Source organism: Melopsittacus undulatus, chromosome 2 (genome assembly GCF_012275295.1).
Source record: "Melopsittacus undulatus isolate bMelUnd1 chromosome 2, bMelUnd1.mat.Z, whole genome shotgun sequence".
In the NCBI taxonomy this organism is placed as follows: domain Eukaryota; kingdom Metazoa; phylum Chordata; class Aves; order Psittaciformes; family Psittaculidae; genus Melopsittacus; species Melopsittacus undulatus.
In genome coordinates, this window is record NC_047528.1 from 88,292,421 (window position 1) to 88,311,402 (window position 18,982).

Genomic DNA, 18,982 nt, shown 5'->3' on the forward strand with positions numbered 1-18,982 from the left:
ACATGAACCATTGTCAGGCTCACAAATTATGCCAGCAAGCACAAGGATCAAGCCAAACTCTGGACCAGGCTTAAACCCTGGTATATCATCATTACTCTATGAAGATGGTAGGGCACACTGGAAAATTGTACTGGCTTTCATGTGCATCATACAATGTTTTGATTACCTAGAAGGTTGTAACAGCTTAAGCCAAATGACTAATGCAACTAGAACGTATCCTTATGCCATATATGACCGGTGCTACCCTACCCCTCTCACCTCCTCTCAAGGCTCTTGTACGTTCTAAAACATTTTCTGAGAAACCTTCATCCTAATAAATGTTTTGAGCATGAAGACTATAACCCCAAACCACGTTTTTATGTTTGTTATCTTTGTTTTATATACTGAATTCTACAAACTGACTGTACATGTCTGCTGTGTAGTTTGGACTTATTTTTTTCTTCAGCAGTTTTTATTTTTCATACCTCTCCTCTTTTCCAGGAGAGGAAAGGGACTAGAAAACAAATCCAGAAGAATAGAATACACTGGAGATAAACAGTATTTGCAGTACCTTCATTAAACAGAGCCCTTTCAACATGTGGCCTGAAAGTATTACAAGCATGGGTATTGTTCCTTGTATTCAGAACCTCACTGTCATTACCTGTCAATTTCACATGAATTCACAAAACTCTAGGAAATGTTCCACATTTTAGTACATTAATTAAAAATACTTTCAAAAACAGGAGCTTTAATCAGAAAAAGAAATATTTGTACAATGTTCTCTTAAACTTTAAGTTACATTAAGTTTGTATTTTCCAAACAAATTTTTACTACAGTATCTCATGATAATTAAACCTCTGCAAAATTTGTACAGTCCAGTAAATTTTCTCCCATATACATTGCTATGGATATATCATTTATCCTCATTGTTGAAACTTCAGATTTGGATGTTACAGAACTAGGAAAACAGTTTTCCAGTAACACACAGGTATTAAAACCAAGTAAAACATTTGAGAGCAGTCTGTAGACCTCCAATTAAGAATGACTTTAAAACAAGATTAAAAAAAATAAAGTCCAACATATGACAAGCCTGCATTACAAAACTCGCAATACTTAATCTTATGTACAATGCATTTTTAATAAAGAATGCATTTTTTCCAGTTAGACTTCTAACTTCACCTACAGAAGAATATTTTTTTCTTATTGAAATTAGGAATAATTATTGGCCACGTTTTTATGTTTGTTATCTTTGTTTTATATACTGAAATTCTACAAACTGACTGTACATGTCTGCTGTGTAGTTTGGACTTTTTTTTTTCTTCAGCAAAAGGGCACACCAAATACACATGGATAGCACTTTGTCTATCCTACATTTCTCCAACTAACTCACATGTAACTCCATCCACACTGTTAAGAGCAGATAAATTGTGCCACTATGAGGGCCACTCATTCTCAGTGAATACCACTGCATAAAATTATCTTGAGTCTTCTTCTCACAGAGTAACTAGGAACTTGAATTATCTTTATGAACTTCTTGCATAAGATAATCACTATCAGAATCCAAGTTTTCTTCATCTTCTGTTGGTTCTTCTGCCAGACGTTTCATACCCCGCTGTTGTGACATGGCCAATGCATATTTAATATTGTAGATATTCCATTCACAGCTGTAAAAATAAATAGGAACATGTTAGAAATAAGATTCCATTTTCCTCTTAAAATAAAAACACCTCTAAAAGATTATATCAAAAGTTCTAACACCAGACTAATATCCCCCTATTACTCTACACTTTCGTGCAGGGTTTTGATATAAGCTTTTAAGTTTAACAATACATACAGTTTTGAAACATCTTCAAAATGACGTTGGATGCTTTTCTGAAGGAACTGGATCACAGGGAGCAGCTTCACTGACCTTCAATGCAAAAACATGCAGTTTGCAGTGCAGTTTATATGTACACATGGAAGTCTAGAACTTTTTTATACTCACAAAACTTGAACAAGCATACATGTTAACTTTTCAGCATGAACATTTTAAGACAATACTAAATAAACAAAAGCTCTTTTCTTTTGACTCAGACTTCAATAATTATACTCAACACAAAGTATTGCCAGAAACCATTTTTTTCCTAATGTAAAACTGCAGCTTGAAGAACTCGTTCTGCTCAATGTAGGGATAACAGTTCCTTCCCGTTACTACAGAACTTTCTCAACAAGGAACAGTTGGTTTTAAATTACCCTCTTCTACTTTAAGAGTAACAAAAGGAGAAAATATTTCCCAGTAATTTAAGTAACTAAAACATAAATACCCATGTTGAAGCAAGGAAAGCAAAAAACAATGCCCTGTTTCTTTTAACCTGCAAAACTCCTTCTCATACTACTTCTCAGTTAACTTACTTTAAATTTGTAAATTTGCCTTCTTTTTGTTCCTGAAAGTCTACGAACTCTATACTCTGGGTTGGCTGAAGGTAATTCACAGACAAGGCTCATGCAGTTATAAAGAACTAGGTAGAAAAGCAGAGTACTAACAAGCTAAGAGTGCATGCTATAATCATAATCCTATAAAAATGCAGTCCATACCTGCACATTATCTTTTTATTACAATTAATATGCACAATTGTTTAAAAATGCAATTTCTAAAATCCTACCATCACTCTTAAAATCTTTATGTGCTTTTAGGCTAAGCAAGCAAATTTTACCTGCAATAGCTGCAAAACGCTTTTTGCAATTTATCCTCAAAATTCCTATTATGCATTCCAATTCTATTATACACACTTGTTAGAATTATAGAATCATTCAGGTTGGAAAAGACTTTTAAGATCAAGTTCAAAGTGTAACTTTTACCATTAGTAAAGAAGTTGTAAAAATTAAGTAGTTTTAATTGTTGTTTATGCATTGTCTAGAATGTCAGCAAATGTTAAGAACAAATCCTAAGCTGACAGGTAAACCAATTTGAAAATGCTTGTCAGTGTTTTGACTTCCACAAGACTTCACCTTGTTTTCAGTTTCTGTCCATGCATCATGAGCAACTTATTAGCCCAAGTAAGATAGAACTCTAAATGACAAGATATCTCAAATGCAGAGGCCAGGAACTCCAATACTTTCTCCACATACAGGTCTGGGAGTGATGAGCAGACAACATCAACTGTGCAAAAAGGGAAAAAGCCCATAGCCATCAAAGTTGAATAATGTGAAAGAGACCACAGTAAAGCATGAGGAAGGAAAAAAAACCCAACAAAACACCAAGCCCCCCCCGCCAAACCCAAAGAAAGAAACAAAAACAAAAAAAAAGGGAAAGTCAGTCTTGATTGCATTTCAGTGTACAGTACCTGTCTTTCCTCTTTGAGCTTTCCAATCACTATTGTATTTAAAAGCAAGAACATACCCTGCCCTTGCTTGCTTCCAAGTTCTTCCTCTTAACAGAATACTCTCCCACATCAGCTCTCCTTTAGAACTTCCACCCTCTCCTCCTCTTTCAGTGTAACTACACTTTACTGAGTATGTCAGTAAAGGGGGGTTGGACTAGGTAACTACTGAAGGATCTCTCCAACCTTAACCATTCTGTGATTCTATGATTCTGCAACTTCAATTCTATTTCTGTTTTCCTTCTAACACCTGTTATGCACTTGAAAGCAGTAAAAATACTGCCCTTTTCTTTCGAAGACTGAACACACTCAGGTCTGTTAAGCCTCTCCTCAGCTGTCATGCACTCTGGCCCTCAAGCCCCCCACCAGATGCTCCAGAGGTATCAACATCTTTCTTATGCTGTCAAGTCCAAAGCACAGGACTCCTGATGTGGCCTCACAAGTGCTCAACAGAGAAGACTAATTGCTTCCCTCAACCTGTTGACTACATCCTTGATGTTACAGCCCTGTATCTGGTAAACTGCCAGCACAGTTACATGCTAATACATGAGCATACTGCGAATTTGGTAAAATTAAATTAAAACACTGGACTAAAAAGTTGTGGTGTTTCTTCTGGGTTTTTGTGTTTTTTTGGTTTTTTTTTGTTTTTTTAATAAAATACCCTTTCTTAGTCTTTAGTCTTCAGCTACAGTAGACATCAATGTTATACTTCTACCCTCCAGCTCCCCAAGAACTAAACTCTGCCCTCTGCAGCTCAACTTACTTAGCTTACACATCTCTGCTTACAGAGATTTTAATTTAACGGAGGATCTACTCACCTTCATCACTAGGTACAGACTCTATGACCTCCTGAATTAGTTTTTTTTCATTCAGCTTGAAGGCCATGACAATAGCCTTAGTGTATTCCTTTTGATGCAGTGTTTTTCGTATATTGCTGGGTGTGACATCAATATCCAGCTCAAAAGGATCAAAAATTAGCCCAGAGTCCAGTGAATAGATAAGGAGACCCTCTGTGGTGGTAGCTGCCCAACTTCGTCCTAGAAGAGAAGTCAACAATATTTAAGAACAAAGCTGAGTTTTCTAGGATAGAAACAAAAGAGTAATGATAAACAGGTAACTCTTCATTATTTACAAGAAGTGGGTAAGACTGAAAGCTACGCATCATTGATGGACCTGTCAGCAATGACAATACTTGTAAAAAATGATGTACATTGATGATAATGGTGAAAGTGATGTATGCTTCCGTTTCCCAATTATCCACTATGTGGGAAACTTAGCTTACAAACCTAGCAGCGCTGTGTAACATCTAGAGACACCATCTCCAAGCCGTTTGTACTTCATTATTACTCATCCAATACTCTATTTTTTTTGTTAATATCAAATGAAAAGAATAAGCCTGTATTTATTGTTAATACTCACCTGTAGGAGAAAATTGCAAGCAAGTTACTCTTATTTCTGGTTTAAAATGTCGATAACTCATGTCACCTAAAAGAGAAGTTTAAAAGTGATTTAAGATATTCACTGAAGTTCCTGGTCTAACTGTCAACTCTAACTACACTGTTATCATTATGCTGATAAATAATGCAGAACATGCCAAAACTTGGCAGAGTTAAAGACAAGGTAAGTAACAGTCAGTCCATGCTCAAGAGATCCTATAGCTGAATCAGTGGGCCTGAATTCTGCTCTTTGAAAATTAAATCAACACTGCTAGGTTCCATACCCAGGAGACCTCCTGTTTCCTGCTGCTTTTACAATGCAAAAGGACCCACCCATCCATCACCTGAACACTTGTGTAACAGATTCCTGCAGCTACAGAACATTCAGGTAATTTTAACTTTAAAACTGAGCTGAACAATTTAAACCATTCTTATCAAGTCTATGTCAAAGGTTTTTATCCACAAAAAAATAGTAAAAAGACAGCAAAACCAAAAACCATACCTCTTTTTACTCCAGGAAGGGGAATGGCAACACCATCTTCATCTCCAGTTCCTCCATCAATCAGAGCCATGCTGCCAAATTCAGTCATTTTTCTCCGATCTAAGTACTCCTAGAAAAACATGTAAATTCCACATTCACAGCACTGAAACTCCTCTCAAACACCTATATTAAGTGATAATTCTTCCTAACATTTAGGAGTCATCTAGTAATTATTTCACTGCACTTTCTTCCAAAATCATGGAGAAACTGCCTATTTCACAACACCAGGCAACAGCATCCAACCACAGATGAAAATCAGGCTGCTTTGCTCTTAAGGCCTCAGAACAGCATAACTCAGTTTGGACTGTGGTTTCACATTATTATAATGTTGTTCTACTTAAGAGATACCGTATTTCCTCAGATGCAACCCTATTCTTCTTCCCCTTCAGGTTCCATAACTGAATTGTGCTAATGGAAGGGCTTACAGCTATGCTAATGTTTTAGGGACCTCCCTGCTCTCCATTTTAAAACATCCATCCCCTCCAGGACTCTTTTCTAGTGGTCTGATTTCCAATACCCTTTTAAGCCACATGTGGAGATACACTACCACAAAAGAGGGCAGCAGAGCAACAAAGGCTGCTCCACCCTTGTTAAAAAAACACCCCATACTTGGAACCACAGTCAAATACAGCCTGACATGAACACTGGAATAACCTTCATTCTTCCAGACAAGGGGATGTCAAAAAGCGTTACCAGAATTTTGTTCTGTCTGATGCTTTTCATTGTTCACTTTAAAGGAACTTAATTTTGCTTTTGGCAATATTCGGAAACCCACAGTTTGTAAAGGTCAGTGATGCTGTTCTACGTCCAAAATAAAATCCCTCATTTCTTTGCTAACGCAAGCAACTGACACCCAGGGAAAGTTACAAAATACTGATTATTTAAATTTTCTCTTCAATTTTATGTTAAGTGCCAACTGACTTAACTATGCTTAAGAGTTCTGCTCTCTCAGTACAAACATTGCAATCTGACAAGACTAGTAGTTAGCTGAATGTCAGGAATTAATTTTAATTAATTTTATTTGTTTTCTGTAAAACATTTCCTCACTACTCTCCTGCACAAAACTAAGAAAATAGACCTCTGCTTAACAAAACATTCACAAATCCCACACAATGAGATATTAACACCAAAGCCAAAGGGGTGGGGGTGTGAAAAAACCTGACCCCTGTGGTCACATACCTCCATTGCATCTAAAGAAAAGTTGCATGAGATTTCAAATTTTTTCATGAGAAGCTGCTCCTTGACATTATATATACAGACAAATTTTGACAATCCACCTGCCAGAATAGACTGACCATCTGCTGAGTAACACAGAGTAGTAAAAGATCTAGTAAACAAAAAGAGAAAGTAGTTAATTTCACTCCCACATTTGAGCTGGAAGACACAAAAGAACCATTTCATAGGAAAAGTGGAGATCTTGACTCACACAGTATGTACTTGACATACAAAATCATTTACCACAAACAAGTACTTGGTGCTTTACCATGAATTGTAAATAATTCAGAACTTCAACAGCTTTCTGAAGTACTTCCGTATTTCTGATTCTGAGTGTCAGCTCAATGAATGAGCTCTCAACTACACCCTATACTATGGATGGTCAGAAAAGCTAGAGAAAAAACTGTAATAATATGTTTTAAAGAGAGGGTTGAGAGCTCATCACAAAAAAAAACCCAAAACCCAACAACTGGAAAAAAAGTCATTGTTTCCTTTTTCCATTTGTTTTGTGTGGGAGCAGTACAAGGAAAAAAAAAGAAGAGGTTCAAGGACAAAAGAATGAAACATGACTTCTATATTACACTTTTTGACAATACACCACTTGCCTTTAAACATTATTTCACATGCATACTAGCATGTGTAATTAACCCCACAGCATATAAAACTTTTTTAAAAAAAATTAAGTTTCTAGACACTAACAATAATTACATACTAGTGCCTACACAGCAAGATAAACACTGAAGAATCTACCACATTTAGCAGGTGAATAACTTGCCATGAGAAGCTCAATATTATGCTGGCAACCTAAGTTTATAACTGACAAAAAAGATCTGATCAGTAGGTGAAGAAAGCAGAACATAAGAAGGATCCATCCAGATATTAAGTCAGGCAGTCGTTTAAAATCCAACATCAGAATAAAAATATTTGAGCAGCAGATGCACTCTCAAATGTTCAAACAACTCAAAAGGCACCTCTTTTCACTGCAGTCTCATTTACTTACTTTCCCTTGGCTGACTGTTTGGCAGTTATTTTGTCAAGCTCCTTCCTTCCCATCTGGAGGTCATGCCTTCCCTCAATTGAGCCAGTTTGCACTGCACTTTCATGATCCCAAAACGTTATCTCTCCATTCAAAGCAGCAACTGCAAGCTCCTTGCCATCAGGACGGAAAGCAACAACAAGAACTGCAAAGAATTTGATCAATAGTTCAAAATGCTGTCAGATCTTTTTGAAATAAAATACACTATTCTTTTCTAGGATCTTATCTCAACTACTAGAAAAAGATTCAGAATAACAAGCATAACTACTTTTTCTCTGGGCAACATGCACATGTTTAGCTAATTATAAAGGTAAAGCCAGTATTAAATCAAAAAGATTTCTTGCACTGTTAACTAAATACTACAGAGAATTATTTCAACTTTTAGTTTTCATTACCAAGAATAACTATCTGTATTTACTTTGTTCATTCTTGAAATATTTTTAATAGTATTTTTATATTTGATAAAAGATGAAATAAACTTTACCATCTGAGTTCAATATAAATGTCTCTTTAGTTCTCCAGCTTTCTAACATATCCCATAACTTGACAGTTTTATCCCAAGAGGCACTAGCTAGAACACACTTCATTGGGTTAAAGGACAAACTGCTGATGGGGCCCTCATGACCTGATAAGACCTAATAAAAAGAAAAATTACAACATGGAATTAGGTGAAAGAAACAAATTAATGTAGTCTGCATTCAGTAAACTCTAAATACAGCAATGAAACCATGCCTGACTTGTCCACACATGCTTGAGTTTACTTTTGCACATGTGGCATGATGTATACCAGTGATCCCCAACTTTTTATTTTCACAAGTTTTTGCGTTTTTTAAAATCACTGAAGTTCAACCACTGCATAGACCTCTGCAACCATTCTTATGCATGCACATAGGCTCTTTAGAGACCAAGACTTAGGAATACAGTGTGCTTCTCCCATCCCCATGTCAGAACAATCAGATCAGCTGTGAAAAATCAAGTCATTGCTCTGATAATTCATTGTGTCTTGCATCTGAAAATATTAAAGAAAAAACACTAGTAAGAACCGTAAATAAAAGTAATACAGATTTTTGTATCATGGAGCTCCTGCTCCTCTCAAAAGAAATTAAGGAAAGAAAATAATAACCCTGGAGATGCATTCAAGTATATGCTGACTTACTACAGTGATCAGTATTCAACAGCTATGCCAAATTAAATATATAAATTGCTTAGTTCATCTACTTGTACAAGATGTACAATAACACTTAAGAATTAAAAACAGCAAGTGAGTTTGATTTGCTCAAAAGTACTGTGTCCTTGCTTTATTACATCTACTCTAAACAGAATGCTTTTCAAACTAGCAAGACACTGGGTTATTTCTCACCCTACACGAGAAAAATTTTCTACACAAGAAACTGTGCCCTGCTTTGCTCCAGCAAAGCTGTCCATGAAATCCGTATCAAAGTCTTGGGACAGCACCTAAAATTTCCTCATTACTTGAAAAAAAAACAAAACCAAACCCCAACCAAACTAAAAACATGTAGAAAATAGTATCTTTGAAGAGCTCCTGGAGGAAAGACTCTCATGTCCATGTGTTAGCTCAGCAATACTGGTGTTACTTCATCAGCTGGAAAGCGCTCATTACTTCTAAAGTCTAAAAATATTTTCCCCACAAAAATCCAGGATAGCCTCCATGCAACAATCAAAAATTGCTGAGAGTAACATAGTGCAGCTCCAGTTCTCAAATATAACAAAACACTGTTGTATTAGAAACCTCCAATGAATCGCAAAGTTACTTAGGATCATCACAATCTATATTACGTGTTAAATTCAAGCCCTCCAACACTGTAAGTCCTTACATCTAGCAGCCTCCCACTCTGCATTGACCAGATGAATATTTCAAAGGAATCCTGGGAACCAGCTGACACAATCTCACCACTGGAATCCACAGCTAAACAGGAGAACTGACGTGGTCGTGGAGATGTAAAGGTACGGAAGTTGCGGTATCTGTGGTAAATGTGAAAATTATGAAAATGTTTCAGGTAGATTTAAACATGTAACTTACAAACCTTCTTGAAAAGGTATTTCATTTTACTTGTAAAGTCTTTTAAGCTATCTATGGAAAAAATACTATTTGTATAAAATCAGATGCAATGCCTCAGCACAATTCCATGATTCAAAAAAGGTATTAACTTTGCAGAAATAGCAGCCAGAGATACTCAGAAGAGCTTTCTTCTACTACACAGCATATGTCCATTCTTTAGAAAGCACAGGCTCATTTACACATCCAGTTCTGTATACAGTTATACTAAAATAGCTCCATCACTAAAATGATAGCAAGCATTCTGTTGTTATTCTGGCTGCCTTCTCCCCCTTTGAGTAGTAGGAATGATAAAACTCCTAATTACTAAATATGAAGCAAGAGCAGTGTCATGGTTTAAGCCCAGCTGTAAATCAGACCACACAGTCTCTATCTCACTCCCCCCTTTCCTCTCCCTCCCTTTCTCCCAACCCCGCTCCTGGAGGGATGGGGAGGAGAATCTAAAGAATGTAACTCCCACAGGTTGAGATAAGAACAGTGCAGTAACACAGATCACTACTGCTACCACCAATAATAATGATAAGGGAAATAACAACAGAAGAGAATACAACCGCTCACCACCCGCCAACTGATACCCAGCCCAACCCCAGCAGTGATCTCCCTTTCGGGTAACTCCCCCAGTTCTACATCCTGGGCATGACATGCTGTGGTATGGAATACCTCCTTGGCCAGCTTGGATCAGGTGTCCTGTCTCTGCTTCCTCCTGGCTTCCCCTCCTCCCTTGGCAGAGTGTGAGACTCACAAAGTCCTTGGTCAGACTAAACACCACTAAACAACAACTAAAGCCTATATGACACACAAAAGCTTTTATGAAGAATTACCTGTGTAGATCAAAAGCACGCACTGTTCCATCTAGGGAAGCACTCAAAATGACATAACCATTGGAAGTAAAAGTTACAGCAGTCACACCACTGGTATGTTCTGTAAAAGTGACAAAACAGAAGCTACTTGAAGTGTTCCACACCTTCACCTGCATGAGAGAAAATAAAAGCTTTATCAGAATTTCCATCACCAGTTCAGACAGAACATAAAGGTAAGGTAGCAGACGAATAAAGAAGTCAGTCTTAGAACTCTGCAATAGCATAAAGGATTTTCAGAACTGTCGGTAAGGAATTCTGTACAAGTGAGACAAACAGGCCATAGCTTATCATTAACCCCTGAATATACACATACAACATAAAAAAATGTAAGTGGAGATAAAAATAATTTTGAAACAAGGTTAGTTTTCTTGGAAAGCTGTAGCACTTACTGAGTACTTTCGGCTCCCAAGCTTCATACTGTCTAATCAAGTGTCAATTTCAAAACCAACTGCAAAGCCATTCCAAAAGTTACAGTTGATATTAGGTTATTTTCTCCCTTGAAGAAAGATGTTATGCTTTTTGCTACATGCAGTTTGAGACTTCTGGGGTTTGGCCAATTTAGTATCTAAATGGCAGAAACCAGGAAGTGGCAGGTCTTTTTGTGACATTCACAAGTTTTGATAGGAAATAAGATACTATCTTTGTCACATTTACCTGCCAAGAGACTGTGGAATTATACTACAAAACATCTTTAGAAAACCAACAAAGGTACCTGTGTCATTGCAGTACAAGTCATTCATAAGAAGCTAATTTTTCTTTAAAAAAAACCCAAGCTTCTGCACTGGTATATTTCAGAAAAATCTCTTTAGGGATTGCAATTTTATAAATAATTTTAAATTGATTTCACATCAAAACCAATTATTAAAAGGACATGAATTTCAGTGAAGTTCATTCATTCCAAAATCTCACGAAATCACTACAAGCATACATAAGTTAACAGTTAATGAATTAGATCTTTTTGTTGTTTATGGTGATTGCTATCTATAACAGTTAAAAAAATCATCAGCTAAATAGCGTAAGTGATGCAATCTGTAGAGGATACAAGTAATAAATCAAAATATATATATTCAAGAGAAAAATCAGAACACTTGAAAAAAAATGACTTTATATTAAGAAAAATACATACTAATTTACAGTAAAGGAGCTTTTTAGATAAATTGGAAATTCAAGCTCTTTACTATGTTAATATTCAAGTCGGTATCTCATTACTCTGCCTCACTTACTTTCCCATCCTCCCCTCCAGTTACAATGTATTGTCCATCTGGAGAATATGCTAATGAAACCATGCTGTTGAAATGACCCTGCTGCTTCAGCACGTAGGACTCGCTTTGCCATTCCCACACCAGGAGCTGACCCAAACCTGTAAATGCAGGAGAAGGATTAACCAGAATTATGAATACAATGACCCTGCAAACGCAAGCGTTAAAAAACAAAAAAATATTTGATACAGACAGGCTGCATTAAGTATCTATCAATACTAACAAAAGCCCTTTCCCTTTCATAAGTTCAAGGCAACTTTCCTCAAAAAAGCAGGAGCTGTCACTTGCATTAACATTCTCAATTCTACAACAGCAATGCCACCAACCAGGTGATAAATTAGATGAAAAGTAGGGCTGCACATATAGGTAAAATGTTGATTATCATGCAAACCATTATGGACTGGGTAAGAATGCTGGAACATACAGGCAGCTTTGAAAAATTACATGAGCAACAAGTGGCAAAGGAAGAGAGACTGGGTGCATATTATAAATTACAAAGGCTATGGGCTTTATCATAATTCTGCTAGAGTTTTCATACATGACATATCTTTTCTTTTTGCCTTTGTCAACACAACACTTTCCTGAATCACAAGAATTCCGTGAGGAGAAACTGATTAGGGATACTTGCTTTACTATATCTAGACATTACAGAGATGGGACTATAAATTATTAACAAAAGTAACATTTGGAGGTAAGATGCGTAAGAGGAATTAGGGCTCGCATGCCCACAACATTCCTCATTTTTCCATGAATACAGACCAAAGAACTTGACAAACCTGAACATCCAAAGGCAATCCAGTCACCAGTACAGTTGATAGTAACAGAAGCTATCCTTTGGTCTGAAATACTGAAGAGAGAATCACTCAATAAACAAACTTGTGCTTTCATACCTTGTGTGATAAAACTTTGAATGTGGGGTTTATTACCTGCGTTCAAGCAAGTTCTTTGATTACTGAACTTTTGTATTACTGTAGCATCAAAAACCTCACACAAATTCTTGCCTTGTTATACTCAAAAACATCAAACAGGCAATACTGCCTTATTCGGAATGAAGACGTAATATTCACATGCCAAAGATGTACTTGCCAGCACAGAGTAAAACTCCCCACATTCAAGCAAAAGAAAAAAATTGGTTTTTAAGCAGGGACATTATGCATTCTTTAACATCATAGAGCGATGAAAAATATTTTTTTTTTCAACTTGGAGACAATTTACAGATGTTACATATGCAGAACTTCCCCCTTTCCTCCAATATTGTCTTTATTTTCTACAAAGAAGCTGAGAACAAAGTTCACAATATTAAAGAAACCTACAGCCAACAACTAAGTATGCAGGAGTTCCTCACTCAGACTTTCCTGTAATAAGCTATGGAATGCAGCTGTATGGTATTTACTAGATACATCTAACTATGATTCTGCCTTTCCAGAAATTACAATGCTAAATAGACACTCCTGTTTTAAGATTTTTGTCCTCTGATTATTCATCCTTCAGTATTAAACATGGTTACTTCTCAAATAAGAAATCTCCCTAAAAAAACATATCCCTGACACAAAACCAAACAAACCCAAAACCTAACAACCCCATAACTCACCTCAACGAGTGGATAAGATTGAAATCTGGAAGCTCATGGAGGTGAAAGATTCCAGAGGCAAAACCAGTGACTAAAAGGTGTGTTTTCTTGTGATAGGCTGCACATGTCAGGTTATTAAAATCTCCTTCCTTATTGAAAAAATACCTGGCATCAAAAAAGTTAGAAGCAAACTGAATGCGAAAGAAAAGCATGCAATTACAGATGTATTTCAATACAGGTCAAATAATTCTGGATCAAGGTATTCTACAATAAAACTAAAAAGCAGTAGTTCCAGAAATTGCTAAATATATGTACTTTACATAGGTACTGAAAGCCAATTCTCTTCTTTTCCTCAAGGTTTACAGCTGCTACAGTAATCCAATTATCAGAAGGGACACCTGATCACACACAGTGAAAGGGACTGCACTGTGCATTTCCTATGATCTAATGCCTTAATGTGGATGGCTTAATGCATTCGCTGCTTATCCTTCTATATGTGAGTCCTTATAGAGGAATTGAATTCATGGAATTGAAGCCAACAAATACTATTTTGCCTAGAGAAGGTCTTCTCAGTTTGTAGCTATATCCCTTACTGGAATTAAACAGAAGAGCACCACATGATAGTCAAATAAAGAGTCTCTGAACATTATCCCACGGCTGTATACTCTGAATTCCTTCAGTCTGGATGTGATGTTCACCAAAGCTAATTCCACCATGATTAGGGTAGGGTACTTACTTTATACCTCCTTGACAGTCAGACTGAGAACAGAAGCCTGATGTCAGGTGCTCCCAGATGGCCCCTACATGTATCCTGTATCTCCTTCAACTCCACTGACAAGAGATTGTCTATGAACTTTACCCTTCTTCAATCAAAGGTAAATGCTGTGACTATCTTACAATTCTCTTTGTAAGCCACACCTCCTTTGATATTGACAGACATGGAGATCCTTCCGGAAAGCATCTCCAAAGTGTTCACCAAAGAGGCTGATGAACTATATCAAACACTGCTGTCACCTCTTGAAGTTAACCAATCTCTTCTTGCAAGAACACAAAGTCTCTAGACTTGAATCACTTACTTTGCAACACGTGAATATTTAACCTTTTCTCTAGCCTCTTGTTCACTTGGATTGGCTTTTCCATGAATTTCTTCACCCTTTGGCTCTTCAAGAAACTCTTCATCATCTCCTGCTGCATCCTTTTCTCTAGCTGCATTTTTAGGGGGCATGGGCTTCAAACCATCAAGCTCTGTATCACACTGCCACACACAGAGAGCTGCATCCTGGCTAATTGTATACAGCTAGAACACAAACACAGTATTATTGCGCAATACCCATGTTTTGTACTCTGCTGTCTTGTTACAAATACAGACAAGCAGAAGAATTAGCAAATCTACACTCTATTATTATTATACATTATTTAGTCCTCTAGAACTCAAGGTGCTTTCAGAAAAAATCACTTGTCCTGAGAAGTGGTGATTTACTTCACCTGCCCTCAGGTAATTTTGGAAAAGACCAATGGCAGTTTGATTACCAGTTACAATTACAGTCAATTATTTTTTCATATTAAAACTTATTTTTGGAGGGAGCTATTTTAAGTCATTTACTCTCCCTCCTAAAGTTTACTTCTTCAAACACTCATGGTGTTGTAAACTCCCAATCACAGCTGAGGAGCTCAGACATATTACTTACAGATTTTCTAAATTCTGAGATATTATTAAAACAGTCATCATCCTTATCTATAGATAAATTTTATTGTTAAAGTAATTGAAGCATAATCTTAAGAATGTAGTGTGATTATACATACATCTAGACTGTTCTCTTCAAAAAAGCAGGCCACTATTACATCCTTGTGACCTCCAAGTGAGTAGTAGATCAAGTTTGCCCATCGTTCTGCTCCAAACACCCATGTAGACATGTCCTTGCTCCCTACTGCAAAACATCTACAAAAGAAAAGGCAATCTGAATTAGAATACTGGTTTGTAAAACTTTTCATGGGGTGGAGAACATCATGAGCAAGAAGACACCAGTCACTAATTTAAAAGTAATTTTACACACAACAGAGCTTTAAACTGAGGTTGGCAACTCTAGCAAAGGTAGATGGACTGCTTGCGTTCCTAAGATATGTTCCTTTTATACATAAGTAGGCATTTTCAAGAAAGAATCCATTGCTGATCCTTGCACATTTTATACTTTCCAGTCTGCCTAAACACATTTTTCTTAACTCAACACAGAATGAGAATCAGAAGAGCCAGAAAGAGTTTTTAAAGCTAGTACAATACTAAGCAAAGAAAATGGAACGCAACACGCATGCGAGTACTAACAACATAAGCAGAGAGACAGCGCTTCAGTTTAACAACTCACTTGGAATCATCAGTCCAGTCAATACAAGTTGTTTCATCATATGGACCGTAGTAAGTTTTGTCCAGAACAAATGCATTAAATTCTCTTTTCTTCCCAGGAGCATGGTACATAAGAGCAACGTTGTCTTTTGTAATCACAAATTTCCTGTCATGTGTGGGGAAAAATTGCACACAAAGCTGTTAAAGCAAACAGTTGTTCAGTACAGACTGCAATACAATGAAACAAAACAATGTTAAAAATGGTTACTGTGCTATTGAAATGATAAATATAGACTGCTTTTGAACGAAAAAAAAATATATATTTCCAGGTTGTTATTAACCCCCCCCAACTTACACGATGTAAGACAGAAAACCTTCAATAAAAATCACTTCAGTTAACTTGTTCTCCCATAGAAAAAAAAAGTTCAAACATTCAAACCAGGATATTCTATTTCAACCGCTATTCACCTTCACATACCAGTCACTTTCAGCAACACAAAGCATCTGCACCCCTGTTACACATATCTTTTAATCTGGTCCTGCTGCCAGTATCATTCCAACACAGAGCTGTGATTCCAACTTTAACACAAAAACCTCATTCAGGATCACTTTAAGTCAATCCAACTGAGAAATGCTACCAAGAGGGGAGCTTTGCACTTTTTCCTCTCACCCTTCTGACACTTGCAACGTTTACGTCACCATACTTCAGACCTGTGACCATGCAGTTAAAATATAAGGGATGTAAACAGAAGCCCTGGATTCAGAGAACTGCCTCTTTCAGTAGCACAGTTGTCTTAGACTAACCCAAACACTGACCCAAGCCGTAGTGAAACTGCACTGACACAAGTGCCATTGTGCAACCCTGCAGCACTGATTGTCTCCCTGTGGGCTCTTTCACCTTATGCCACACAATAAGAGCAGTTAAAACTCACAGCAAACCTCTATATTTCAAAGAGTCCCACCACAAACAACATGTGTTACAGGCAACTTTCCTGACAGTATCTGTTTCCAAGGCTTTGCTTTTCCTCTTCCCCTCTCAACTTTACAGATAACATGTCCCCTACACTAATCAGTGAGGATCATCCCAGTTTGGTCAGAATGTCTTCAAAATCACAACTAGTTTGTGGGGTACTTTCTGTTGTTTTGTTCTAAAGTACACACATTTTACTTACTTGCCATCAGGTGAAAAGCTCACACTGTGAACTGGCTTGTGAAAGTAAAAGTGATGTATTACACATTTCCCAATCAGACTGACAAGCAAGGCAGCTCCCTCTGTAAGCACAGAAAAAAACGGATTGTGGAAATAATCAAATTCCCATAGAAACCATAACCTTAGACAAGCTTTAGTTTCTTTCCTTAAGCTGGGGGGAAGCACCTCCTCAGAAAGGTTTCATGACAGTGTGCTTCATATTATTAACAAGAAAAATATAATCAGAATCACAATTCACTACCTAAATTCTGTAAATAAATTATTTTTAAGTTCTGTAAATGAAGATATCTTCCGCAGAAATTCTAACATAATTTTTAAAGCAGAGCACTTCTGATCTGTGTTAAGGCTGAATACTTAGCAATACACTAGGTATTCACCTTCCCCTCCTAAGGCTGTCTTTTTATGATATTCTTTTACAAAATAAATTACTCCTTTATAAAAGTACCTTCATCAATCAGAATGGCAAGACTTCCATCTGGAGAGAGTCCCACACACACAATATTAAGCCGTGTAGCCAATGGGAATGTCTCACACTTATTACTGGAAGAAAAAGATAAAACAGTAAATTTGGTATGAGAACATAGAAATAACAGTAATTTTCAGTGACAATGAAATATGGTTGGATACCTTAAAGCCATACAACACACCTAGATATAAAACCGCCATGATTTTCTTTAGCTTTCATAATTCCATAAACACCAACTATGTAAGAAATGAGCTCCTGACCAGAATACCAGGATAATGCGCATAAATCATAACTCTGGCCTATAGGAAGGGCAGATGACAGCCTAGACCTTGAAATATACAAGAAAACATAGAATGGTTTGGGTTGGAAGAGACCTTTAAGGCCATCTTAGTTCCACCCCCCCCCCCCTTGCCATGCGCAGGGACACCTTCCATTTCACCAGGTTGCTCAAGGCCCCATCCAACCTGGCCTTGAACACTTCCAGGGATGGTGCAGTCACAGCTTATCTGGGGAGCCTGTGGCAGCAGCCTCACAGAAACACACGAGAAACCCATACAACTGAATCCAACAAAAATCATCATTCCCCCTTTTCTGTTTCTAACACACGCTTTTATATCCTTCTTATCCTATACTCCTTACGGACCTATGTACAGAAACCTACACTCGACGGTTACTCTGCTAGGCAGGATTCTACCTTTCAACTCTAAGCCACGCTAATTCAGGGTGTTTTACACAGCAAACTATCCTGGAGAGCCCCAGCCCGCAGCAGCCGCAGCGGCGGCGCAGGGAGCACTGTGTCCATCTCCCATGGACAACAGGAACTTGCCTGCCGCCGTGCCGTGCCGCCCACGGGCGGTCTGGGTAGGGGCTGGCGGAGAGCTGGACCAATGACCTGAGGGAAGCCCGGGAAGCATAGAGGGAAGAGACAGACACAGGGCCTCGCTTACTTCTTCAGGTCAAAGACGGAGATCCTGTTCCCCACGGGGCTGATGAGGGAGCTGCCATCGCGGGTGAAGCTGAGGTTCCCGCGGCGGTACACGGTGCCCAGCAGGCCGGAGAACTGCGAGGGGAGAAGGAAGGGGGAACGGCGGTTAAGAAGGCAGTGGGAAGGCGGCAGGGCCGCGCACGGACGGCACTCACTCGGTACGCGAACTTCATGGCAGCGGCGGCCGCTCAGGAGGAACGCGTGGTTCCACAGCCAGCACGGGGAACACGGAAATACGTCAGAGCCGGCCACGGCAGTCCCACGCATGCGTACGGGAAGGACGCGGTGGCTTCCCGCCGGCCTTCCGATGCAGAGGGGGGAAACTGTTGCCCGAAACAAAGGGCTCCGTGGTTCAGCCCGTTCTGTAGCGCTCGGTCCGCCCTTCTATGCATAAGCACAGCCCATGCCGTCACCCGGCCGCCGCCGCCAGCGTCGCGCTTCAGGTCAGCCGTGCTCCGTTTCCTTCAAGATACCGCAGTTGCGCCCGCATCTCCCGACCGTAAAGGGATCCAGGGGAGGCGGAGCGGGAGTACGAACGGAGAGTGGCGGGATGTGTGTGTGTGTGTGTGAGGCTCCCCAGTGGCAGCGAGGCTGCCTGGGACGTAAAAGTTAAGGCCCTTCAAGGTGAAGGTCCTGCAGCACAAGTGTGAT

General features: G+C 38.4%; 1 protein-coding gene across 1 annotated transcript; it reads right to left on the reverse strand.

Moving 5' to 3' along the window:
* Positions 1-538: 538 nt before the first annotated feature.
* On the reverse strand, positions 539-18,564 carry PWP2 (PWP2 small subunit processome component). Its single transcript, XM_005151714.4, has 21 exons — positions 18,487-18,564; positions 18,294-18,406; positions 17,326-17,420; positions 16,843-16,942; positions 15,693-15,836; positions 15,136-15,271; positions 14,409-14,629; positions 13,354-13,497; positions 12,539-12,609; positions 11,727-11,863; positions 10,465-10,613; positions 9,402-9,549; positions 8,051-8,201; positions 7,531-7,711; positions 6,495-6,642; positions 5,277-5,385; positions 4,758-4,823; positions 4,157-4,375; positions 2,968-3,118; positions 1,814-1,888; positions 539-1,643 (listed from the first exon to the last, which is right to left on the reverse strand). Exons 1-21 carry the CDS (start codon positions 18,502-18,504, stop codon positions 1,484-1,486), a joined length of 2,736 nt encoding a protein of 911 aa, XP_005151771.2. The 5' UTR covers positions 18,505-18,564; the 3' UTR covers positions 539-1,483.
* Between the last annotated feature and the right edge of the window lie 418 nt (positions 18,565-18,982).

What these genes read in the sequence shown, in the direction of transcription:
- PWP2 (XM_005151714.4), bottom strand. An exon ending in TTGAAGAGAACAGTCTAGAT is followed by an intron (nt 14,630 to 15,135) that starts GTATGTATAATC and finishes TTTGTGTTCTAG; the next exon opens with CTGTATACAATTAGCCAGGA. An exon ending in TTTCTTTAGATGCAATGGAG is followed by an intron (nt 5,386 to 6,494) that starts GTATGTGACCAC and finishes ATGTTTTTCTAG; the next exon opens with GAGTACTTAGATCGGAGAAA.